Source organism: Gavialis gangeticus, unplaced genomic scaffold (genome assembly GCF_001723915.1).
Source record: "Gavialis gangeticus isolate Ggan-Ray unplaced genomic scaffold, GavGan_comp1, whole genome shotgun sequence".
Taxonomy (NCBI): domain Eukaryota; kingdom Metazoa; phylum Chordata; order Crocodylia; family Gavialidae; genus Gavialis; species Gavialis gangeticus.
The window spans coordinates 15,867,718-15,893,605 of NW_017729034.1; the positions used below are offsets into that span (position 1 = coordinate 15,867,718).

Below are 25,888 nucleotides of genomic sequence, written 5' to 3' on the forward strand. Positions count from 1 at the left end.
GAATTAGGTCTGTGGCTGGGGTGTTTATGGTGAATCAAAGTGCTTCACAAGCCAAGGCATACCATCCCTGGAGGTGTCACCCATAATATACTAAACCAGGAGTGAAAACCAGTTGAATGTGGTTTTTACAGAACATTTAGCTCATGGTAGCATTTCACTTGCAGCTTATCCACGTATAAACCTCAGAGATGGTAAACCTCAGGGAATTTATTTGGTTGCTCTCGAAGACTGTATTCAAGGTTAGTGAGGTTAATCACCTCCCCCAGGCAAATGAGTTTGGAGTAGGTTTGCTGGTCGCAAGTTATAAGTGAATGAGTGCATTCTCAAAAAGGGAGCTGGGTTATGGCTCTTTACCTCATTTACAATTAGTTTGAGTTGTGGCAGCTCCTTGCAGATACAGCCAGAGAATAACACCTACTGTGTTTCTAGGAAGGACTTGAAGCAACCTTCAGGCATGGGAGATTGTAGCACAGTGCCATACACACTGAAATACAAGAGTCCTCTGTCTTAGGCATTGTTATGACCTTAATGGTGGTGAATTTTTCCATATTTGATTAGAAATGGATAGCAAACATAATTCTGTGACATTTCATTCAGATATTTTAAAGATTCATTCATTATTTATTCCTTGTTATTCATTTGTTTTAACTATATCACGTCCAAAATAGGAGCTGGAAAAGGCACAGGATCACAAAGAACATCAGTGACGTCACAACACCCCTGTGAGGAAGGCACATACGTTCATGGCTACAGGCAGGTACTTGCCATTTAAATGTCTACAGAATCGGGGAGAGGAGACAGCCTTCTTCTGAGTCAGTATTGTCACCTCCTGTGGTGTAAACAGCCTCAGGCACTGTCTTTGTGGCATGGGGCTTAAAGCTAAACTCTTTCTCCTTCCTCATAAACTGTAAAACTATGGTGAAATGTGGTGAGGGAACCATATTAGCTGTGCTGTCAAAGGATTGCTACCTTTCATCTATTCTTTGCATCAAATGGCCAAAAAGTGCCAGCCCTGTGGGCGGTGTGGAATATCAGCACAGCTGGAACCTTCAACGTGCAGTTGGTGTTCCTCCTTTTATAACCAACATTGTCCGCACAGAGAAAGTAACTGATGCTCACTGTACCTCTCTCTTCTTGGTAGAGACAATGAGCTCGAGGAAGGACTGATCTTCACCGCAAGAGTCAATCTCTGTGAGGTCATAGAGAACAGAGGTTATGGGTCCAAAGGACCACAGAGTGTGCTTTCGCTTCTGCATCAGGTGCTGAAACATCTGAGGAGCAAAAAAAGGATAGGGGGATTAGATCATGATCCAGCAGTCAATCAATGCCCACTGCAAATATGCCAAACAAATTAAACATGATTCTCTACAAGTATTTATTTTTTGCAGTTTCAGCATAATTCAAAAGTGCTTTTCTGTAACAGTGACAAAAAGGCTGGCTTGGGCACAAGAAACATGATGCTCATCATTCTGAATGTGAACAATTTTGGAGGCCCTCTCCTCTCTTGTGTCCACTTTAAAGCAAAAAAATCATAAAACAGCGCTGTTATGGGGGTAAAACAAGCTCATTTGTAAATTAAGTGTAAAAAACTATGGTCCCCCTTCCCAACAGTTTCATTTTTTGTCACTGATATTTCATGTACACTTAAGTAGGAGCACAAAGGGTAGCTGCTATTCTGAAAAAGAACCATGGCCTACTCTAGTATGATTAGGTTTTGTTATTGTTGATGATCTTTTTTCCTAGGTTTTTAAGTTAGAAACTCAGTTCTTTGTACACCGTTTGTCTTGGAAAACTGCGGATGACTAAAGAACAGGCATGTGCTTGATATCATGAGTAATGATATCTGGGTAACTGAGAGAAGGGAAATTGGATCAGACTGGTTACACTTCACTGAGTTTTATTTTTTTAGTAACATTTATTTAACTCAAATGTCTAACAAACTGTTGAGAAAAAAATCTCCCTTTGTTAAAAATCAGCATGCAACTTCTTGCATATAAGAACTAAGAAAATTGCCACATAGCATTTTGGATTTTCTCTGTGACTACAAATAAAGGAGTGGAGAGAAAATTTGACATTTCTTTTCTAATGGATTAGTAGGATATTTGGAATCTGCTTGCCTTAGGCTGGAACTGTTTTCTAATGTCCTCTACTATAAAGAGCTGACTTGGTTAGGAATGAACTCACCACTGTGTTGCCCTCAACTCCGGCCAGTTTAAATGGAGTGAGGCCTTCATTGTTTGGAATAGATTCCAGGGACCCTAGACCTTCTTCTGGCTTGTCATAGGAGAGGATCAGGTTGTACATCTGGCAGGCAAAAGTCTTATTGGGTTGGAGAACCAGGATGTGGAGGATGGTGTTTCCTATAGAGAAGGCAACACAAGGGTCATGATAAAAGATATATACTAGAATAATTGCTGTGTAAGGGAAATAATTATTGATTAGCTGTGTTAATGAGGGTAGAACTGATTGAAGTCATTTTCATGATTTGACATTTCCCTAGCACCTTTTACCTCAGAGCCTGCTTGCTTGTGGAATAAGGTAACTCTTTGCTTAGTTGCTCAGTAACTAAATTGCTCAGTATGTGTATGGATGTACTTAGTTAACTAAGGTAATTCAGTTGCTTAGTATGCGTATGGATGTACATGCATGGCAGAACCTGAATAGAAGAGGCAAAACTTGGCAATACAGGATTCACCTGGCCTGCCGGATTTCTTACCCAGAGAGTCTTGTGCCCGGATGCTGGCTCCATGTTCAATGAGTAGGCGCACAATCTCCTCACTTCCCACACAGGCAGCAAAAGACAAAACGTGCTCTCCTGAAGAGGAAGGAACAGCATGAAAACAAGGTTAAGATCCTAGGGAAAGAAGCAGGCAGGTCAGACTGGCATAAATTGCAGGAAAACTAATCATATTGGTCACTGAAGGAAGAGAGTTCCCCAGAAGCTCGATAGTTCCACTCACAAAAGATCCCATGGCTGAAGGGGAAACTATTCCTTCATGCCTGCATTCAAATACTGTCACAATCATATTCATTCAGATGGTGTCACAGGGGAAACAGGCTTTTAGGAGGGATGCTCTTTTGCTAGATGAGAATTTGGAGAAATGTCACTGACTTCCAATGGATTGCTAGGATGTTTTGCACATAAAATTAGTTTTATTTTAGGTGCCTGGAAAAGCCCAGTCATTTACAGGCCTGGAGACTAGAGATCTGTGCCTATCTGGGGTAAGGCAGGCATAGTAGACAATACCAGCCCATGCCTTTGACACACTTTGGCTTCCAGGCCTACCACTGTCAGGACAACAGAGGGAAAGAAAGAACCACACTGGTTACTGGGGACTACTGACAGGGCCATACCAAAGTAGATAAGATTATGGCTGCTGCATCTGAAAAAAAGTCCAGTAGCCTGTGGTGTAGAGGCATTGGCTCCCTTTTTGAGCAAAATCTTCACCAAGTTTACGTTCTGATTCACGGCGGCAATATGGAGAGCTGTCTGGCCTGTAACACACATACATACAAATAAAACACATGTCTGGGGACATTCTCTCATTAGAAAGCAGACCCCAAAACTGGCAACCAGTTTCACCCTGTGCATGTGTGTGAAATGTAATAAGTGAGTGCCAGAAGATGTTCTGCCACTGGCCTGGGGAGATCACAGGCTGCACATTTTCAATGGGGGAGACAGAAAAGTCTCCTGAATGTGGATAAGGATTGTGATTGGGAGCCACACTCATTTGGGAAGTGTAGTGACAGACCCCTTAGAAGAAATAAATAGTTCACTAAGCTGTGCCTACAAAAGGATATCCACTCCAGTTCTCCAGCCTGAGGCTGAAATTAAAAAAAAAAAAAAACCAACAAAAAAACCCTCTTACTATTTTGGAAGTGAAAGCTGCCTTTGTTGAGCGGCCTACTTTAAATTTGCTATATATGAAGTTATTCTTATTCTTTCAGGGCTGGCTCTATTTCCTAGCAGTGAGTCTGTGCCCTTCAACCACTAGAATTTATAGAAAATATGATCATTTGCCATCTCTGTCTGGGTACCTGAACGCCAGTGGCCAGCTCTTCCACTAAGTTGCTACGCAAAGGGAAGGGAGAATTCACTTCTTAAACAACAAGGACTGGACAAAAACACAGCATAATCCCTATTTAGCACACATGAGGCTTCAAAGCCCTTGTCATCGCTTTGTGTGTCCAGCTGATTCAGCAGGGAACACAGCCTGTCAGCTGTGAGTCAGTCTGCGTGTGCATCGAGGTGCACCCAGGGTTGCTTACCGTCATAGAGCTCTGATGTCATCCTCTCATTGACGAGGTCTGGAGCAGCTTCCAGCAGAGCTTGAGCAACCTCCACGTTATCATATAAAGCAGCCACGTGGAGGGCTGTTTCCCCCACTGCACCTAGAGAGGGAGTGGGAGAGAAGCATGCCTTCAGCTGCCTAGGGCAAAGCTGAGAAGAGAGTTCATGTAGGAGGACTCATGTGACCTGGGTGCCTCCATGGCTCCTCCACTGACCTGATGTGTGACTTTGGATTGTCATTTCTCTTGCCTGTGTCTCTGTCCCACCCCCTGCCCATTCTCCCCCTTGCTGGTTATGCTGTAAGCTCTCTGTGTCTGGGCTTTATTCTGGCAGTACAGTAATTAATACACTGGACCATGGCGCTGGGACAGGGCATCTAGGCACAAGTGTAATACGACTGAAAAGGAACGGCTACGTTCAATGTGGAAAAACCTCCCTAGAGTAATGAAGGAAGCACTGCTGGACCCAGGGAGCAATCCCAGCCCCTGCTGCTTGGCAGTTTGGGGCCTAAGACACACAGCCAAGTGGTTCTTATTGGATCTATGAGGAGGATGTGGTTTCCATCCACATCACCATGGAGTCAGCAACAGTCCAAGAGCACTCTGAGAGCAAATAACCACAGACTCGGGCTAGCAGTGCTGGGGAGGTTCAGTAATTGGTAGGGTTCAGGAACATGGAAGCCCATGTACCTCTCTGGTAGACATCACAAGAGCCATCAGCAAGCAGCTTCTTGATAGCCTGGAGATCATTCTCTTTGGCAGCCTGGAGAAGTGGAGATTCCCATATTCTGCAAACAAAAGAGAGCAACTCTTAAATGGCACTGGCACATGCTCTACCCCCTGGAATTGAATTCTTCAGGATGAAGGTCATGTTTCGGAAGCAGTAACAACCCTTCTGCTTAGCTACTTTCCTGAAAGGCAGGGCCTATATCCGTTCTCTTGAATTACTTATTTTATCACTCACAAGCTCAGTGAAACAATAAAAGGAACAGGGAGTTCATTTCTTGCAGCACTGACATAAGGCCACATGGTGGTAGCACAGGGAAGGAAAGGAGAAAGGGGAGCTATGCTTTGTAATAAAGGACAAGCAAAGTGTTTCAACTTGTGTTGCCTGCGGATGAAGACAGAGTTTCTTTGTCTGAAATCATGTCAGTGCAAAGTATGTGAAGGCTGAATTACTTGCCAGTATAGACCTCTGTTATCCCTAGTCCAATTCTCTTGGGAGCTAAAACGCCAGTCAGCACCTCCCTTTAGTCTTAGAAATCACTGTAAAAATTGTTTTTCTTCAAATGAAAACCTAGATTACCCCTTAGCAAGCAGGAAAGAAAAGGAGATAAGGGAAAAATCCCCCTCCATCTCCCTAAAGCTGTTGGAACTAAAATTAAAGAAGTGAGTGCTAAGCTGTAATGCTTTTGCCATAGACAAGCATCCAGGAGATTTAAAGTATCAAAACTTAAAATGAGTAATCCTTGCTTTGCTGGTAATGATGAGCATGACATTTTTAAACAAATTAAATCTTGCAGCCTACTTGGAGAAATGGAAACACAATAAGTGTGTTATCAATCAAGATCCAAGTGAAAAGGAATGTCCTTGGCAGGCAGTATCCACCACTTCCTCCGGATTCTTGGTTATATTGTCAGGTTCTTTCAAGTGAACTAAAGAATTTGCATACATACAGTCCCCTGGACTTCACCAATGGCACACTCATGCCCTGAGAACAATTTCCTGGACATGAAAACATGTTTTCACAACTTTATCGCAAGCCTTGTGATATTTTTTGCTTCTTTTCTATCTAGCCCCAGTTCAGGAACTCACATGCTGACATGAAAATTACAGCCTTTTTTTTTTTTTCTTTTTCTCAACAGGAATGTTATAACCCTCCTGGATGCAGAGGACAATTTGAAAGTACAATGTGAGAACACCAAAACATTTCAAAATCTAGGAGGTGCCCAAAGTTTATAGTTTAAAAAACCCCCATAATTTTAAGCTAACCTCATGATTTTGTGGGGCTTGACCCCTGGTTTTTGAACCCTTGGGTTTTTTTCAGAGACCTGATCCACTCATTGCTACTTCAGGTCTCTGTATGGAAGGTTATTATCACTGAAAATGAAATGCCAAACTGGATGGAGAACTAATCTTATCAAGTGCAGCTGGAAGTACAATGCTTGACCAAATGGGAAAACAGCCGGGAATCCTGTAGCAACATCTAGCGGTGGAATTCAATTTTCCTTTGCATATCTAGATGGCAGCTTTCTAGCCATACATACATACAAGTAGCATTTTAGGCACTTACAAGTTGCAATTCTATTACCATGCGCTCTGGACACATATGAGTGTGCACATAGACTGAGCCTGTGCAATAAGCTACACACTGGACAGGCAGCTATGCACACTAACCCATTATGGATGTATGCATGCATCCAAATCGAGAATATAAAGCTAGCCAGAAACCTGAGACTAGCAGGTGGGGGAAGCCCTCCTGTGTTTTAGTTCCAAGAGCAGGCTGATTAGGCCACTTCCCAGAAAGAAGCAGACTCTGCTATTAGGCCCCTCAACCTAAAGGAGGCTTGAACCTGGATCCCCAAGACTTCCCCACACATTACAGGCATACCTCGTTTTATTGCGCTTCGTTTTATTGCGCTTCGCAGATATTGTGTTTTTTACAAATTGAAGGTTTGTGGCAACCCTGCGTCGAGCAAGTCTATCGGCGCCATTTTTCCAACAGCATTTGCTCACTTCGTGTCTCTGTGTCACATTTTGGTAATTCTCACAATATTTTGAACTTTTTCATTATTATTATATTTGTTATGGTGATCTGTCATCTTTGATGTTACTATTGTAATTGTTCTGGGGCGCCACGAACCGCACCCATATAAGATGGCGAACTTAATCGATAAATGTTGTGTGTGTTCTGACTGCTCCACCGACCGGCCGTTCCCCCGTCTCTCTCCCTCTCCTTGGGCCTCCCTATTCCCTGAGACACAACAATATTGAAATTTGGCCAATTAATAACCCTACAATGGCCTCTAAGTGTTCAAGTGAAAGGAAGAGTCACACGTCTCTCACTTTAAATCAAAAGCTAGAAATGATTAAGCTTAGTGAGGAAGGCATGTCGAAAGCCGAGATAGGCCGAAAGCTAGGCCTCTTGTGCCAAACAGTTAGCCAACTTGTGAATGCAAAGGAAAAGTTCTTGAAGGAAATTAAAAGTGCTACTCCGGTGAACACACGAATGATAAGAAAGCGAAACAGCCTTACTGCTGATATGGAGAAAGTTTTAGTGGTCTGGATAGAAGATCAAACCAGCCACAACATTCCCTTAAGCCTTAAGCCAAAGCCTCCACCAGCAAAAAGATTACAACTCACTGAAGGCTCAGATGATGGTTAGCATTTTTTAGCAATAAAATATTTTTTAATTAAGGTATGTACATTGTTTTTTTAGACATAATGCTATTCCACATTTAATAGACTACAGTATAGTGTAAACATAACTTTTATATGCACTGGGAAACCAAAAAATTCATGTGACTCACTTTATTGCAATATTCGCTTTATTGCGGTGGTCTGGAACTGAACCTGCAATATCTCCAAGGTATGCCTGTACTCTAAATACCAGTACCACAATTTAGGCATTCCCAGGTGCTTCTTCAGTACTCCTTTTAGTGCTGGTCCCTTGGGTAGCAGAGAGGGAAATATGTGGGAATGGAACCAGGAGGAAGAGAGCAGGAAGTGTGGGTGTGTCTACAAGTATGCCCCACTGCACAGTTGTTACTGTACAGTCATTTCGTACTTGCTTTCGCAAGTACAATAGGACTGCACAGTAACTGCTGGTAGCGTGCAGTTCTGGTGGCGCATGGGTCATTTCCAACCCTACTGCGCAGTAGCCTGTTGCTACTGCGCAGTAGCGGTGGTGTCATAGTTAGTGCCCATCGATGCTACGTTGCCATAGTGATGAGCTGCGTCGCCGTAGCTCATCGCTATGGTGATGTAGCATCTTGTGTAGATGTGTCTTATATGGCTCAGGGAGGTAACTACTAAGATGGAAAGAAACAGGCCCTGGCTTGTAGTCTGGACCACTAACTCCAATGGGGAAGAAACATCTGCAGCTCTCTCCATCCATTTTATCCAATGACTATTAAATGCAAGGGGCAGCAGCTCAGTTTTAAAAAGAAGTGCTGGAAAGGGGACTGGATAATGCCTAACCTGTGGCCTTTCCTCTCCCCAACAACTTCCTAGACATATGCTCAGGTACATGCATATGCACCCAGCCAGTGCAGAGTTGACTAAATGTGCTCTATGCACACCTGCTCACACATCCACAGTGCACAAAAATGGCCAGGTGTGGGGCTAGCAAATTGCATTTTAGGTGCACAAGAGGAAAAACAATTCCAACGCTTCATTCAGTTTTTGCCAAGCAAGGTAAATTCCACAAGCCATCCTAACAGTGTGACCCTGAGGTGTGAGGATAAGAAGTAGCTGGCTTTATCCAGCCTGGGGAATCTCATAGAAAAGGTCAAGGATTGTCAATAGGAGTGTGCCCTTTAACCCTGCCTGTGGGCTTTGCTTTCTGGACACTGAGATGGGAGAAAGTTTACCTTATTACAGAGACAAGCCAGAGCTCTAGCCCATTGTAAGGAGTAAGCATCCAGTTTCCCAGGAGGATTAAGAAAGCCCTGCGACTGAAGTGTTAATGATCACACTGCTTTCTGGATAGCGAAAGAAAGCTACGCACACACACACACACACACACACACACCCCCAAATGCACACAGACGACCAGACAGAGCTGGTCTCGCCACACCTTTGGTCTTTTCCCAAGTCCTTTGCCTGCCCCTTTTCTTTTTCCCCCTGCTTATCCTAAGTCCATAGTTTTAATTTTAACCCTTCACTGGATGGGACTGAAAATTCCCTGTGACACCAAATTATCACATTGCTAGATGTCTCTTAAGTCTTAAACAAATAATCAGACTCAAAATCTTCCTATTCCAGGGACATTTAAGTCAAGATCCAAGATTTCAGGAAAAAAAGATGTGGAAACAGTTGTTAGCCCCCGAGTGTTTAAACTCATGCATCAACCACCAAAAATCAGAAGATTGGCTTAAAAATCATGACATTAAAATAGATATGGATACTCATTTTGGATGGTCTTTACTTGTTTTCAGTTACCTCTTAGAGGTAGTTGGATCATGTTTTCAGATTTTTCTCCTGAATCATGTAGCCTATACACATTCATTTTGCTAGTTATAAAAAGTCAGAAATTGTCAGTCATCTCATGTAAGGAGTTGAAGCTTTAGGGGAAAAACAAAAAGGACAACAAACAGAAAACGCATGTCAGGAAACCCATGAAAAAATCACAAAGGTAGGCTGCATGAGCCATGCAACACTCTCTCTCCTCAAACACTGTCTAGTCTTCTGTAATGTTGCCATTTTGCTTACTGCCAAATAGATCTCAGGCCAGACTACAGAGCATGACATAAGAGTAAGTCCACTGAAGATGGAAGGTTAACTTTAGATTCATGGTAATATAAGAGATATGAAGTTTAGTCCCTTTTGCATTTACTCATCTACTGAGAGCTCTTCTTCCTTCTCATCTAACCACTCCTGGTTGAAAACGCTGTAGTCTGAGACCCAAATTGAAACTTGAGTTGTGAAAAGCCACTTAAACTGAAACCATGGATGTTTGAGACAACTTACTGCTCTCAGGCTTCTTCCCACTTCTGAGATTTATCATTTAACTTTAAGATTTCTTGGCATGTGAGGTTCAATTCATCTGAAAGGTGCCCTACAAGCATACAGATGCTTTATATTATTAATAAAGCTGGTGTAGCCGTACATTGTCCAAAAGGTTTAACCCTTTTCTATTTGTGGAACATAAAGCAATCAGTCCTGATATCCTTTCTACTTGCTGATGACTGAAATGTTTTCAATATTGGAATAGCCGATAATGAACACTGCACTTTGTAGCACAGTTTTTTGGATGAATCTCCTATGCTAAAATTTTTGAAATGCCTGAGATTCAAGAATATTTCCATAATATTCCCCATGGTCCTTCATCAGACAGTTCATGGATAATACTAAAGCTCCATTAATTAACAGTAAAATGAATTGTGCCGTTTGTTCACAAAAATAATCTTTTATTTTATGCATCCAGCTCAGTTATTAGGATGGGCAGTGTCCTGAGAAATAGCATACAAACAAGGTCTTTCAACAGCAATCCACTGAATAGAAAACTGACATCAACATTCACACCATGTTATTTTCAAGGATCTAGCAAGGGGATTGCTGTTTTGGGGAACACTGTCAACTGTACAGTCAGATTATATTCAATGTTCCTTTGAAATCTTCTGAAATCTTTTCAAATTCTCCAACCTAACCACACCAAAAATGCGACACCGAGTTCTGGGTATCTCTTTGCTGGAATGATTTCACCACCTGGAGAAAATTTGGAGACGGAAAAGAAATGAAGAAACCGTAAGAGAGTAAGTGGAAAAATATGAATAGCCTGATCAAATGACAACTAAGAAGGGAGAAGTGGGTGTAAATAGGGTAACTACCCTCCAAATGTTTGATTGGTGTAAGCAGGAGGTGGCAAGAACTGGTTAAAGACAACTATAAGATTGTGAAAGAGAGCAAAGGGAATATTTTGTGTTCCATATAAGGAAATACTTTCTTTGATTGAGGAAGCAACGGGAGCCTTATTTCCCAAGTTATGAAAACTAAACTGGGTATAGCCCAAAGGCATGGACTATGGAGGATGTTCCTGATCAGCCAGGAAATAGTTAAAATATGAACTTACATGTGTCCCTCTGACCCCACACCTATCTTCAGATATGCCCTCTGGGTTAGCCAATCTGTTTTCACTTACAGCTGTGAAATTACAGGTAGACTTGATAATGACATTAAGGACAGGAATGGACAGCAAGGAAGGAAAAAGAGGCTCCAGGAGCAAAACATGCCATGCTCAATAAAAGGAAGCAAGATTATCAGATATAGTGTTGCATTGCCAGGACTTTGCCTCAGGAAAATCTGGTGTTCCTGGGACATCTGAATTTCTAAAAGGAAGAAGTAGGAAGGGGGAGGATTTTCAGTAGCATTAACATTGCTGCAATTAATATGCCTGTGCCAGTGTTTCCCAAAGGGTGGGGTATGCAAGGTTCCTTGAGATGGCACATGTGAATTACAGCCACCGATTTACCTTACTGGTGCCAACTGGGGTGGGGGTATAGGTTGTAGGGTATACGTGGGAGAATTGGAGACAGATTAAACATCAGCAGTGGCTGAAGCAAGGGGAGCATGAGAGTGGCCAGCCCTGCTATGGTGCAGTTGAAACCCACCTAGCTTGGGAAACATGGCTTTATTAGGCTCTGCACCTCTGTTCCTAGACTGCCCCAAGTGGAAAGGAGGTGTTGGACAGCAGACCACACTAGAAAGGCTCAGACACTGGTCAACTACTACACAGATCTCAGAACCCCATGCAAACATCCTATGAAGGCTCCCAGAAGCCCTCTGGGAGGTGTTGTTCAGGGAGGGGGCACCAATGTCAGGCTTCCTGAGTCTGAGTGGTCTGTGAGTGCATTGTGTTGGGAAGCTGCCTGTGCTGCAGTGTCCTCTGAAGATTTTCTTGTTACAGAAAGAACAACCGCAAGCCGTCTCAGTGACAAAATGTCGGCCAGATTTATTGCCTATAAAGCACCTACAAGCTAACATATGTGACAAGCTGGTACGCGGTGTTGGTCAGGATATCTGCAGTAAAGTATAGGCATAAGTGTCAGGTGGATGCGCCCACTAAGCCTAATGCAAAATAACAAAGGTTCCTAGACCCTCCTTTATACACCAGTCTAAACAATGCATATACTTCCTACTTTTCACCAAATACTGAAACATCTTTTCGTGACAACATACACATCCTAGATGTCATCAAGCAATAAAACATGTTTACCAGGTTGTCTTAATCCTAGTATATTTCATCTTTATTTTGGGGTGCTGCCTGGTCTTATCAATCACTCTTAACCATCAGCTTTGGAAGAAATCTAACTTTCCCAGTGGCTTCGCACATAAGCCCTAAAAATCATATATGGTATTACCTAATTCAGAGGTTTTCAACTTTTTTTCATAAGTGTACCCCCAGCAATCTCCTTTTTAATAAGTTTACCCCTGGGGGAAGAGGGGGCAAGCAGCAGAGTGACAGCAGCGCAACGTCTGTGCCACCCTGGCCCTGCTCCTGAGAGGCAGAGGCACAGGGTGGTGGCGCTTCATCCCTGCCTGCCCCCACATTCCTCCTGGGACCTTTCAAAGTACCCCCAGGGGTACGCGTACCCCCGGTTGACAACCCCTGACTTAATTCATTCTTAGTAGACATGTCTACACACTGGTGCATGCCTTTAAGTGACACTAATGCACAGTAGACTAATTCTACTGCACATTAGCGCAACAGCATGGCTTTTGCCATGGCGCACTAATATACACAGTAGAATTAGTCTTCAGCACATTTAGTGTCTTGAGTAGACATGCCAGGAGAGGCCTACTTTTGTTAATGCTTCTAGCAGATCCTCTGTGTGAACTGTAACGTGCACTGATCAATGGTGGTATTCACCCATATTCCAGTGAGACCTATATAGGACAGGCAAGTATTAATTATTATCCTGACTATCTGGAGATTAAGTAGGCCAAAATTTTCAAAAAATACTCTCTAATTTCAGGGGCTGTCAAGTTGGATATCCAAACCCAGCAGCCCCTCTTGGGAATATGAAGCTGCCCAAGGTTTTATGGCAAATCAGTGACAGAGCCTGGTTTAGAACACAGGCGTCTAGGTAGCCAGCCCCTATTCTAATTACTTGGAAACACTCCCTTAGCTGTTTCCTGATCACCTGCCTCCAACATCCATGCTCTACATACTTGTACCACACATCCACAAGCTTATTTAATTCTCTGGCACTGAACAAGGGAAAAATGCTGGCTGTTATCCAGAACGTAATTAGGGATAAACACTATTTTTTTTATGTGTTACTGTCATGTTCCCAAGTTGAAATGTCATGGACAGGGCAAACCAGTTTAGCTGAAAAAAAAAAAGCAAACCAAAATCTTGAATCTTCAGCCCACGCTTTACAATTTAAATTCTTTAGTATTATTATCTAGTGCTTGAAGTAGTGTGCAACTTCTTCTCCTGTTCCACCAAGCATTATTTCTGGAAGAACCATATTATCAGCCCTGCAAAGTCACTCCTGTAATATTTCTGGTCTGAGCCATGGCCGAAAAATTAAGAGTCTCATAGGGGAAGAATATTTCCCCCCATAGGATTTCTAGACTGATGTGCTTGGCTACAGGCTAGCCTGGCTCTAGAGGCTGGAAAAAGAAGGGGAAAGTCTGGGCACCTGCTGGAGAATATAAAGACCCAAACATCAACCGTTAGCAACCTTTATAGGACTAGGTTGGGACTGGCCTCATAAAGCACAGCCACAGGGCCACACAGCTGCGGCTCAGGTAGGTAGTGAGGATGAATAGTATATCCTGCTGGAACATCCCTTGTAATGAGGGAAGGGGTGTGGCTGTTTGCTGGCACTCACTGAGACATGGTGTCCTATATTACTGCTATGAAGTAGACTTATAAATAAGTGACTCAGCAATAGGCGGAAGAAGTCCTGCTTTGTTGTCACTTGGATAGTGGTAAGGTAGGTAGTAGGTGAAAATTCCTTAGGGAATAGAGGATGGAGAATGTAGGTCAGATATCGACTGAGGCAGTGGCTGGATCCTCAGACTAAAAATGACTCCAAGCAGGCATAACAAGCAATTTCTTCCCACGTACAGAAAGGGGGAGGTTCCCTTTGCATTTACAATTTCTTAGCTGCTTTCTTCCAAGGGACAGCATCCAGGCCATTGTATGTATTAAGAAGGAAAGGGCATAGGCCAGAAGCATCCCTAAATGAACCCCACAGCCTAGGGTCTAGGAACCTTTGTTATGAACTCCCCAGCCTCTGCACAGTTGGCTCATGCGGAATCTGGCTTATTGGGAATTTTGTTAAAAGAAAGGAGTTGTCACAGAATGAGTTCAGGGACTCAAGAGTGAGGGACAGAACCAGCAAGGAGGGCAATCTGGGACACCCCACTACCCATACAAGATGAGACATCAGACTAGTACATGGGGTGGGGCCTTAGAAGAGGAGCAGCAAAGGATGAGGGGCTTGGGTCCATGCAACCCCTTTGACAGCTACAGGTACCATGAAATCCTCCCACCTTCATTCCTTGCTCTCCTGAAACCTCAGAATATGGTGGATCCTGGAACAAAACAGACAAGGCTACAGGTTCAGCAGGAGCAGCTTGGGTCATGCTCACTACTCCGCTCCCATGCTATTCAAAACAGCCACATGAGCACACTCAGCCCAGCAACAGCCATCCCCCAGCTTGTTCATCATTTACTACATACGTGTGCCATGCTGTCTCTGGCTTCTAAAGAGAGGAAGCAAGAAATAGGGCAAATGGCTTTTCAGTTGGGAAGCCAAAAATAAGATGAAAAGGGAAAGAACAGACTGGAACGGGAGTGACTGAATAACAGGTCTGGGGCTGGGGACAGAAGTTACACAAACTAGTTTAAGTGATCAGAAACTGGTTTAAACCTGTAACAGAACAAAAGCTCAGTGCACATAGACCACTTTCAAAATGGCTGAAACCGGTTTAAGATGAACCTGGTTGAATGTAGCACCAGACTTAACTGATCTGGGTCAAACTGGTTTATGAACCTTGTCCCAGATGCCTTCCTAGTTCAAGTTAAATCACAGTCCTCCAGCATCCCACCATGCTTTGCAGCCCTGGGTTGGGCTGTTCTATCTGCTCCAGAGAACAGGGCTAGCTCTGCCCCTCTGTTTCCAAGCTGGAGCAGTGAGGGCTGGCTGGCTGGCTGACAAGGAGAGCAGGGGCAAGCCTGGCTGGGGATGCAGCCCAGTCTACAGGGGAAGGGACAGCCCCCCCAGACAACCCCATCTGGAGCCTGGGAGAGGAGTGAAACACTCCTTCCCCCACCCAAACTTACTGCCAGCTGCAACTCTGGGCTACAAATCCCAGAGGCACCTGGAAGCAGGAAGAGGAAGTGATGAACAACCCTGCAGAGTCCTGCTGCTGTAATTCTGAACTGCAAATCCCAGAGACCCTGGGGGAAGCAGGAAGAGGAAGTGAACACACAGCCAGAGTGCCCTGCTGTAGCACCCCCTGGCTTCTGGCCTGAGCCACTGCAGGAACATGGCTGCATTTCCTGAATCAAAGGTAAATGTTTGCTCACTTCTGTTTCAATTTAATTTGTGCAGCTTAGACTATCTGCAAAGACTGAATTGATTCAGTCTCAGGCTTTTTGACTGTCTGTACCTAGCCCTGGAGAGCTGGGGGAAAAGGACAGTGACCAGCCTGTGCCCTTTCTTTTAGTGCAGTGGAAGAAAGGCGTCAAGGGAATAGGATTGGGAACTGTGTGCGCAAACACACATACACAAGAGAGAAAGAGCACATGCTGTCCAGCTGAATGTCAGACCCCATTCAGCCGATACATGGCAGATTTACCTTCAGTTCTAGTATAGAGACTCATGCATGGTGTAGGAAGACCTGAGCTTTGTCCCTACTGATGCTGAGAAGCCTCAAAGCTGAGGGTGCCACAGTGCAGTGAAAACCCTGTAGCTTTAGGTAGCCCAAGGCTTGCTACAGAAATTCTTAGGTGTTTCTGAGGTGCCTGGCGCCACTGCTAAGCACAGCAATAAAACTGGGAATAAATAAAACTCATTGTGGGCTGAGTTACTAATTACAGACACTGACAGACAAGAGGTGGAGAACCCGAGCATCCTCACCTTGATGGTCTTAACAATCCAGCCTGCTCCCTAACAGAAACTTCTTCCCAGGTCTCAGGGGACAGGCCCCACCCAACAAACACGGGCTGACTATGAAAGCTAAAGTGGCTATTGAGAACAATCACAGACTAAAGCAGGGTTAGCAGGTCAGCTCAGCTCATTATTTGCTCATCAGGACAATGGCAAAATTGATGCACTCCCTGAAACTTACCTGCATTCTGCAACGCAAATCTCAAACACACCAGCAAGAATTACAAACTGCTTTTCTCCAATAGCGAGTATAAAATGCTTCAACCTTCAAGGGAGCAGATCTCAAGTCTCTCCCTCCCCAGCTGGGTGCTCCAACCACTTGATGCTTACATTTATTTACTTCCTGTCTGCACCCGTTGCCTAAACATTCTTGTCTGCATGCTGGCACAGCCTCAACAGAAAGTGCCCCCTGTTAGTCTCCATCCTGCTGGTTGAGACATTCTCTTGAGAGAGTCCAAAGAAGAGCCACCCATATGATCAGAGTATTACACAACAAGCCATTCGAGGGAAGGCTGAGGGACCTGGGACTCTTCAGCCTGAGAAAAAGGCGGCTAAGAGGGGACCTGGTAGCAGCTTACCACTACACTAGGGGAGTACATCAAGGGCTCGGTGAGCAACTGTTCACCAGGGCACTAGAGAGGAAAACTAGGATTAATGGCCACAAACTCCTGGAAGACCGATTCAGGCTCAACATTAGGAAGAACTTCTTCACAGTCAGCGTGACCAGACTATGGAATAAGCTCCCTCCAGAAGTGGTGCAATTGCCTACCCTGGAAATCTTGAAGAGGAGACTAGACAGTCACCTTGCTGGGGTCACCTGACCCCAGTTGTCTTTTCTGCTTGGTGCAGGTGGCTGGACCTGGTGATCCTCCAATGTCCCTTCTAACTATCTATGGAAGATGTTGGTTCAAACCCCCTCAGGCTGAAAAGGGCCTAGAACCCAGATCTAATGTTTTCTGGGGAAGTGCTGTAAGCAGTAAGCTAGCTATTACATAAAGGGAGACACTGGCTCCAGTACCTCTACTTGTACCTCTGAGCAAAAGTGATCATGGCTACTGCCATTCCTGAATGAGCTCTGCGCCACTGGCACATGTTGGGCAGGCATTGACCACTTATACTGCCTCCTTCCTGACTCCAGATTTACTGCTGACAGAAAAAGCTCTGCTTTCTTGCTCTCACTTCACTATCCCAAAGTTGAGCAATTAGTTGGAAGAGATGGCTTAGGAGAGGTTCTGAGTAGCATGGTGGCTCTGAGTGCCCCCTCATCCCTCCTCACTCCCAGCACCACACTCAGGCTTTTCTGTGAGAACAGTCCTAGGACATGCACTCCTCCAAGCTGTCTACTGTGACTATCTGCTGGTGTCTTGCACACCCCATGGGAGTGGGTGGACAGGGCTTATTTTGTTAGGGACAGTGTGGGGTCAGGAGGAGATAGTACATGTGCCCTACACAAACTCCTAAGAGCTTTTGTGGTTGTTGATCAGGGCTACTCTGGATTGCTTTCTGCAGCACAGATATATAAATTTCTGCCTGAGTCTGGATTGGACACCTAGTTTGCCAATCTGGATTCGTCCATCTGTGCTTCTGAAAATCAGGTCACATATTTTATATTGTTGAAACTCTTCCCTTAATGCTTTCACTGGGGTGAAGGTGGAAGAAGAGAGACCCAGATTTCATCAGCAATACATCTCTCACATGACTTGACTGGTGGTGCAGTGACATTACTTCCAAAAGGCCACTTTGTGTGTCCTCCAACTGTGTGAAACATTGTGACTGGAAAATTACTCACCAAAAGGAATGAATCTCTAGGAGGCAAGAAAGCACGGTTGTGCCTTTGACCTTTCTGATGAACAGGAATCCAGGTTTTCCATTTCCATGGGAGACAGAGAAAAACACAGATTTTCCACTTCACCTGATGAAAACGGGGATTTTTCATTTTCATATATTTCATAGATTTCATAGACATTAGGGATGGAAGGGACCCCCCGAGATCATCGGGTCCAGCCCCCTGCCCAAGGAAGTCACCTGGGGTCAGATCACCCCAGCAAGATAAGCATCCGAGCTTTCTTAAAGGTATCCACAGAGAAACCCATGGATTTTGCATTTCTGCAAAGAGCTCTCTGCAGGCTGACAGAGTTCCAGCCTGCAAGGGGCTGGGGGGAGCAGGAGAAGGGCAGTCAGGCATGGGGTGCCATGTACATGTATATGCACATGGCCATCTGGCAGTCTGGAGAGCAGCTCCTGCAGGCAAGTCAGGGGGTGAGGGGTGGGATTAAGGCCCCCATAGGGATGGAGGAAGTGAGTTGGGCAGGGCTGGGGCCTGGGGCTGCTGCCCAGCCAGGGGGGCATGGGGCCCGGGGCTGAAATGTGTGGTTGCAGGATCTGGGCAGAGAGTGGGACAGGGCTGTGGGCAGCTCATCTGGAGGGCAGGGCATGGGGCCAGTTCCCCACCGCTGCGTGCACTCCCAGGAGGCAGGGGGAACCCATCCCGGCTAGATCTGTGAGCAGGGGCAGGGGCAGGGGTGGGCATAGACTGCCCTCTGCAGGCTCGGGCTCTCCACCCTGCTGCCCTCCCCTGGGACCTCTGCAGCTCAGCGGGTGGGACCCAGTGTGGAAGGGCAGAGCGGGGCTGCGTGAGGAAGCTCCCTGCCACTGCGAGCTCTGCGCTGCCCTGGAGAGGCACCCCCTGCCCATGCAGCAGCACCACGGGGCACAACCCGGTGCCGCTGCCCCCACATGCAGGGAATGCTTTGCCAGGGCAACAGCAAGGAGCTTCTCCATGTGACCCTGCTCTGCTCTGCAGCATCAGGTCTCATCTGCTGGACTGCAGAGGCCCTGGGGGAGGGCTGCAGGGTGGGAGCCCAAGCCTGCAGTGGGCAGCTCACCTTTGCCCTGCACACAGATCTGAGGGGCATGGGTCCTCCCCAAATGCCCAAGTGTGTGCGCAGTGGCAGAGAGCTGGCCCCAACCCCACCTGAGCCCACAGCAGGCAGTGGAGGGTGGGGGGAGTCGAGCTCCACACCCCATTCCTGCAGGCAGCAGCCAGGGCTAGGGTACTGCTGTGGGGGTTGGGGGCTGGAAATCTGGGTCCCTGGCCCTGTAGCCCTGGCAGCTGGAGACCACTTCCAGCAGGGCAGGGGGGCAGGGGGCTGTGGGTGGGGAGTGAGGGGCAGAGCAGGGCCAGAAGTCTGTAGGTGGGGAGAGTGAGGGGCATAAGCAGGCACAGGGGGCTGTGGCGGGGAGTGAGAGGCACCAGCAGGGCTGGGAGGGGCCATGGGGGCCAGTAAGGGGCACCAGCAGGGCTGGGTGGGCGGCTGTGGGGAGTGAGGGGCACTGGCAGGGCAAGGAGGCTGCGGGGGAAAGGGAGTAAGGGGCATCAGCAGGGCCGGGGGGCTGTGGCTTGGAAGTGAGGGGCCTGGAGCTGTGTTCTGTGACCAAAGGGGCCAAGGGGAGTTCTAATTTTCCATGATAAAAAACCCAAAATCAAATACTAAAATTTATAGGTATTTAGAATGTATTTTATTATAGTGATTGCGGCAAAATAAATATATCAAGAAAACATTGTGTTCAACTGATATATATTTTTAAAAAATAATACATAAATGATATATATATAAAAAATAAAAATATACTAGCCAGTTGCCCATCTAGAATGACAGGCGAGGGCAGCCAGGGACAATGGCCTGCATCAGACCCTGCCCTCCCACCTTCAGGGCCAGGCCCACTCTCCCTTTCTTCCCCCCCACCCCACTGCTCTGGGGCTGAGCCACCCTGTCCATCTGCTGGCCCCACAACCCCGTCCACCTGCAGGGCCGGGGGGACACATGGTCAGTAGCACTGGCCTTGCCCCTCCCCCCATCTGCTTCATTTTCATGGCTCTGCCCCCCTCCATCCGCTCTGTCACCATCACCTTTTCGGTGGGTGGTGGGCAGGGACAGAGACCCAGGGCCAGGCTTGCTCTCCCACCCTTGCCCCTGCCGCTTCAGGGCTGGAGCTGCTTCCCCCCCACCCCCATTTGGGGGGCCATTGGAGACAAAGCCCAGCGTCCAGCCCTGCACCCCCTCTCCACTTGTCTGCCCCCACCCCCCAATTCGGGCATGACCCTGTTCCCCCCCCATCATTTCAGGCTCGACCCCATTTCCCCATGGTGATTCGGGGTTGCTCTCCCTGACTTCCCCTCGCCGTGGCGGCCCTGAACCTGTTTCCCCCACCTTGCGCAGCCACTGCCTCCTCCCCGGAGAGGGGACTGCCAGGCCAGCACAGCTGGCCTGGGCCCCCATCCCCCAAGTCCCCTCTGTCCCTGCCGCCTGCTTTTTGTAGCACTGTATTAACACTCTGATTGGCTGCCAAGACAGCCAATCAGAATGCAAATAAAGCATTATGGACAGACAAAGGCTTTTCTATATATAGAACTGACCTTTCATTTTATTCATGGATTTTGGAGTTTTTATCAGAGAATTCACAATTTTTTATCAGACAATTTGTGATTTTTTTTTTTTTTTATCAGGGAAACCAGGATCCCTGCTGATGAAGTTGCCAATAAGGGATCCAGTTCACACTGTTGGTCATGCTGGGTGTTTAGACAGGGACACTTGTATACTGGGGAAGTGTACCAAGACCTCACTGATTCTTTTCACTGAAACAATGCAGAGACAATGTTTAACAACATCTTTTGTATGTTATCAGCCTAAGACAAATTGGACCATCTTAGAGGTGAAAAGTGCACTGTATCCTTTTGCAAACCCAAAGGCATAGACTCTGATAACACACAGCAAAGTTTATTTTTCACTTGTGAACGTCACTCAGTACTGACACTGAATACATAGTAATTAAAGTAATTCAAATGGTAAAAACAATGCATGGGTGAGACTGTAAAGCTATACAAAATCCCTATAAACTAAAGCAAATATGTGGCACTAACAAGAAAAGTGATGGTGTGAAGGGGCATAAACTTTTATTGCCACCTGCTTAAAATGACCTGAATAGCTCTCCACCAGTTATGCAAGCTATCCCCAAAACATGCCTAGAGCATCTTTATAGCAACCTACGCCAGACACATGGAATCATAATTATTATAACAACAGTACATTTTATTCCTCTACTGCCTCTTAGCAGATAATCTCAAAGTCCTTTTACACACATTAATTATACCACACAACACCCCATTTGGTACAGCAGGTGTGACTCACCCTATGGTACAGACCAGGCAACATGGCATGAAGAGCAAAAGGGCACTTATAGTGGCTACTGACCCACTAGGTAGGAAAAACAGGAAGAAAATCCAGTTGCCCCAGCTTTGCATCTTCCATTTACTGTAAACCCTAGTGTTTGCTGTACACCCATATTTATATATTGGTTATTTCTGACATTGTCCCTCAGGGGTGCGACTTTCCTTAATCATCACACCTCTGAGCTTTCCAGCTCCTTTTTCTCTGTGATCCTAATCTGTCGCTGTTGATGCGTTCATGTACCTAAACCTCCACAGGTAAACCCAGAGAGAAGACAGTGATGAAAAGGTATTCTGACTATAGCACTCCAATGCAAATTGTATGTTCTTCAGAATGCTGATTGGCTATGTAGAGAAGGAGAGGCATGAACCAAAAGACCCTTCTCAGTGGAAACTACCATCACATTTTTGCACACTGGCTTCCCTTTGAGCACTAGCCTACAATGAGAGATTAAACTTGAAAATGCCTGGGGGTAAATTTTGCAGGCTGGCTTGGTAAGACTCATAGATTTGGACCTGCATGAATAAAGAAAACATACAGTAACACTAGCCTGGGTGAACATTATTACAACCATTAATCTTCATGCAATGTTATGTGCCAGAGGTCAGGAAGAAGTTTCATTTTCTTCTCCTTGGGAAATATTCCACAGTGAGGTGAATTACTAAATCAGCTGCTATCAGATATAGGGTAGCAAAGTACCTGGACAGACAGGCCCACATTCTGTGCTGCCCTCCTGTTCCAGCCATAATGAGTCAACGTGGGATAAAAATCAGTGCAGAATATCACTTTCTCTCCCAGATCTATGTGTTTTTGTTAGTGCTAGAACAAGTTGACCAAGACTCGTCCAAGCTAGGACCTGACCCCTGGGACTGCAAAAACAGCATTACTAGAATGCATGGCAAACCTTGTTGGCTTACAGTTCTTCATGTGCAAAACTAGTAGTCAGGAAGGATTTCGAAAGGCAGCTTAATTAAATAAAGTCTTCACTCTTTCCTTTAATTTCTGCCAGTGTTGAGATTACAGCACCCAAATTCAAACAAGCATCTTCTGTCACTTTGTAAAATACTCCCTCCTTCTCCCCAGAGTATTGGTTATATTTAAGGAGAAAAAAAATCACTGCATTGGAGAGAGAAAACTGTATAGCTTAGGAACAAGTGGAATGATAAAGAAAGGGGAGGGAGGGTCTGCTCGTGTTTGAAAGCAACTTTATTTTTCTATATTTAAAGCCTTTCCTTCCTCTGTCTGTCTGTCTGTCTCTCGCCCTCCCACCCTGCAACACACTCCCCTTTCCCACTTCTAATTTTTTTTATATTCACGGCTTGACCAAATTCAGTGGCATTATATTCAGCAGGTAGGAGATACTGAAGATTTTAAGGTGAGATTTAAGGCATACACAAAAAAGGACTCGCTGATCTATCCCCACTACTAAAGATATGCTGATATAATTCTCCCAGTGACTATTTTCCAGTATAGGTATAGAGACAGGGTATTAGAAATAAATGATCACATGCCCACAGAAATGTGGATGGCTTACATTTGGAAACAATAAGATGTTTGGGTCTTTCTGAACAGTCAGAAATTATGTGTTGAAGATTTCAGAGGTGACTATGAAAACAGCTCTAAGGAGATACTACAGGTCTACAAGTAAATATTTGCAACATGATGGACAAAAGATTGACTTCTATCCAGAGCAGTGGTTCTCAACCTTTTTTGACTAAAGGCACCCCTGAATAAACTTAAGGTGCCCCTTTGAAAACAAGGAGCTGCCATTTTCCCTCTTATTGACTACAGAAAAATTAAAGAGCAGTGTTCTGTTCTAAACTACTCAGCAAGACCACAACTATGGATTTCTATTTGAAATCTCTGGGTTTATCCTGTGAAACTTGTTTGCAAACCTACCAGTGCTAATATTATGTGGCATACTACAGCATCCTTAAAAGCATCCCATGGAACCCTAGGGTGCTGTGGTACCCTGGTTAAAAATCCCCACAGCTTGACAAACCAAGGATGCACAGTGCATAGCTCACCCACCACTGGAATCCAGCTGCATCCCTATGTGCAGCAGGTGACTCACACTACACAGCAGTAAGGAGGTTGGTCTGGCACTTACACACTCAGATGACACATGCTGTGCTGACAGTGGTTACAAGCACATGTGGGTGTCCTTGGAGAGGAATGCGGGGCCCAATTTGTTGCTACCCTGTACGTTGTGTGGGTGCTTATGCCTGGGTCAAGAGAATGCAAATCATCTGTCTCTAACAGCATTTTGTAGTCTGTTTTGATGGCGTAAGTGCCTGTGCCAGCTGCAGGCAACCATGGATGAGGCTACTGAATCCAGTGGAAAGAGGATGACAAGGCACTATTGTAAATGCATGCAGCTATAGCAGAACCAAGCCCTCACTTACCCCTCAGCAAACAGAATTTTCCACCGTTTCACACTAAAATGCTTTGACACTCCCATTTCACAGGTGTTGGTTGTATCCATGTTGGTCTAAGGACATAGGCAGACAAGGTTCTTAAGGTAAATCTGATATATTTTATTAGACCAACTAAGAAAATATATCAGATTTACCCTAAGATCCTTGACACTCCTGGGGCCTTTCTGAATGAGTATGGACAAGATAAAGTGAGCAAAAATGATTCATTTTAATTTTGTGGAATTGATGCTTAGGAAATCAAGGAGTGATGGTTTCCTGAGATATAACTCTGCACATATAATTCAGTTCTCGTCTTCAGCTACCTGTCCTGCTAATCCAAGCTTGGAATCTCCAAGCATTTGCCATTTTACCCCATCCCTACCCTGTAGCCCCTTGGTATCCTAGCCTGGATGCCCCCAAATAGCCCTGTGACTACCCCCAATATGCCCAGTAGGGCCCCACATAATCCATAGAAAGAGGACTAGAAGGGATTTCTCAAGCCATAAGATCAAGTCCCTTGTGTTCACAGGCAAACTTGTAAAAAACAGGTCAAAAAAGTGCCCAGTCAGTCTCAGACACCGTCATCACAAATCACTCAGTAATAAATACCTCCTACGCGCTTCAGGAACAGAACGCAAGAGCACCATGCGCAACTGTGGGAATCCCCAGAGAATACTGTCCAGCTGTATTAGGCCTGACCCACAAAAACCCTCACTATTTCCCCTTGGGAAACTGCATGCTGTGTCCAGGGCTGCCAAAACGTTCACACGTTGCAGCCATGGGCACAAAACAGAGATCCATAAAACTCACCTGTGAGCAGAGATAAGGTCTAAATGCCAGGCATGTTTCACCTCGGAGAAAAACCCCAACCGAGAGGCAGCCAGAAAAGTGCTGCAAGCCCTGTCTGAGTCCATCTATAGGCTGAAGATCTGGGGCAAAAGGACAGAGAAGCAGCTGAGAGAGCTGCAGAGGGAGGAGAAATGTACTGTACCTTTTCTGCTGCAGCAGGTGAATTTCCTCAAGGCACCAGTCCCAGGACTTCTTGCCCTGTATTCTGTGACACAGTCTATTCCAGATCTGGCTGAAGAGCTTGCTGTCCCCAAACAGAGGCACCCCCATTTCTCCTGCTCTTCTTTTCTCCTTCAGTTGGGGCAACCTTCAAAGCCCCAACACAAACCAGCAACACCAACCGCAAGGATTTGGGAAATGTCACTCAGAAGCCTCCTGTTTCTCCACAGGGATTAGCACTCTTCTCCAAGGCTGTTACACACAGAGGCTTGTCCCCAGTTGCATCAATTTCCCAAGTGCCCAGGTAAAAAGCAAAAATGGCTAGAAGGTCATCCTGAGGCTTGACAAGCAGCAGAATAAAATGACACTAAGCAGTAATTTAATCTTCAAAATAGCCCAACCCACAGGTGTGTCTGATTTGGAAATAGCTACCTGGGTGCTTATCTCTCAGGTGGAGTGACCCTGCACAGCCACAGGGGAACGTGCAAGATCTGAGCTCCTAATACTTTTCAGTTTCTAAGATCTATGATTCTGAGATAAGCATCCACCTTATCTACTCCTGAATCCCACTGGCAGGGTGTATCAGACCAAAGGGACCTGGAAAGACAGACTGACACAGGGCTGGACAGATCACACAGAGCACCATCTAGCTCTGTGAACATGGTACTGTGTGTCCAGAGTCTTACTGCCTGGCTGGGAGGTGGGGCAGAGGAGGACACACCTCCCAGCTCACCTCTCTACAAATCACATCAGGAGACACGCTGGTTTGAGATGGCTCCTTCCCCCTCCTTCATACACATGCATGCTAAACCATCCCTGATCTATAACTTGCATAGACGTCAGAAGTGTTTACAGCCATTGCACACGAAATTTTGCACTCCCTCGCTCCCCTTTTTTCCATTCTTGGTGCATGCTCTTTTATTTGACCTTGATCTGACAGGGAAATGTATTGCAAAGGGATAGGGCATTTATCGCTGAACCTTCTTAGGGTCTGATAGAGCAGTCAGCAGGTCAGGGATGCTGCCTCCAGAACTGATTGGTAGGAACTGGACCTGACTGGAAATCCTGGTCTTGCTCCCACTAACAGCAATGGAGC

The 25,888-nt window shown here is 45.6% G+C and overlaps 1 protein-coding gene across 1 annotated transcript in view; it reads right to left on the minus strand.

Annotated features, from left to right (window-relative positions):
- Positions 1–25,421, minus strand: part of LOC109304851 (transient receptor potential cation channel subfamily V member 6-like) — a 44,262-nt gene extending 18,841 nt beyond the window's left edge. Inside the window, exons 1-7 of the mRNA XM_019527676.1 lie at positions 24,776–25,421; positions 4,981–5,078; positions 4,270–4,392; positions 3,355–3,495; positions 2,717–2,815; positions 2,185–2,360; positions 1,125–1,271 (exon numbers count right to left, since the gene is read on the minus strand). Coding sequence (XP_019383221.1) covers positions 1,125–1,271; positions 2,185–2,360; positions 2,717–2,815; positions 3,355–3,495; positions 4,270–4,392; positions 4,981–5,078; positions 24,776–24,903 — 912 coding nt within the window. The 5' untranslated portion in view covers positions 24,904–25,421. The remainder of the gene's footprint in view (positions 1–1,124; positions 1,272–2,184; positions 2,361–2,716; positions 2,816–3,354; positions 3,496–4,269; positions 4,393–4,980; positions 5,079–24,775) is intronic.
- Between the last annotated feature and the right edge of the window lie 467 nt (positions 25,422–25,888).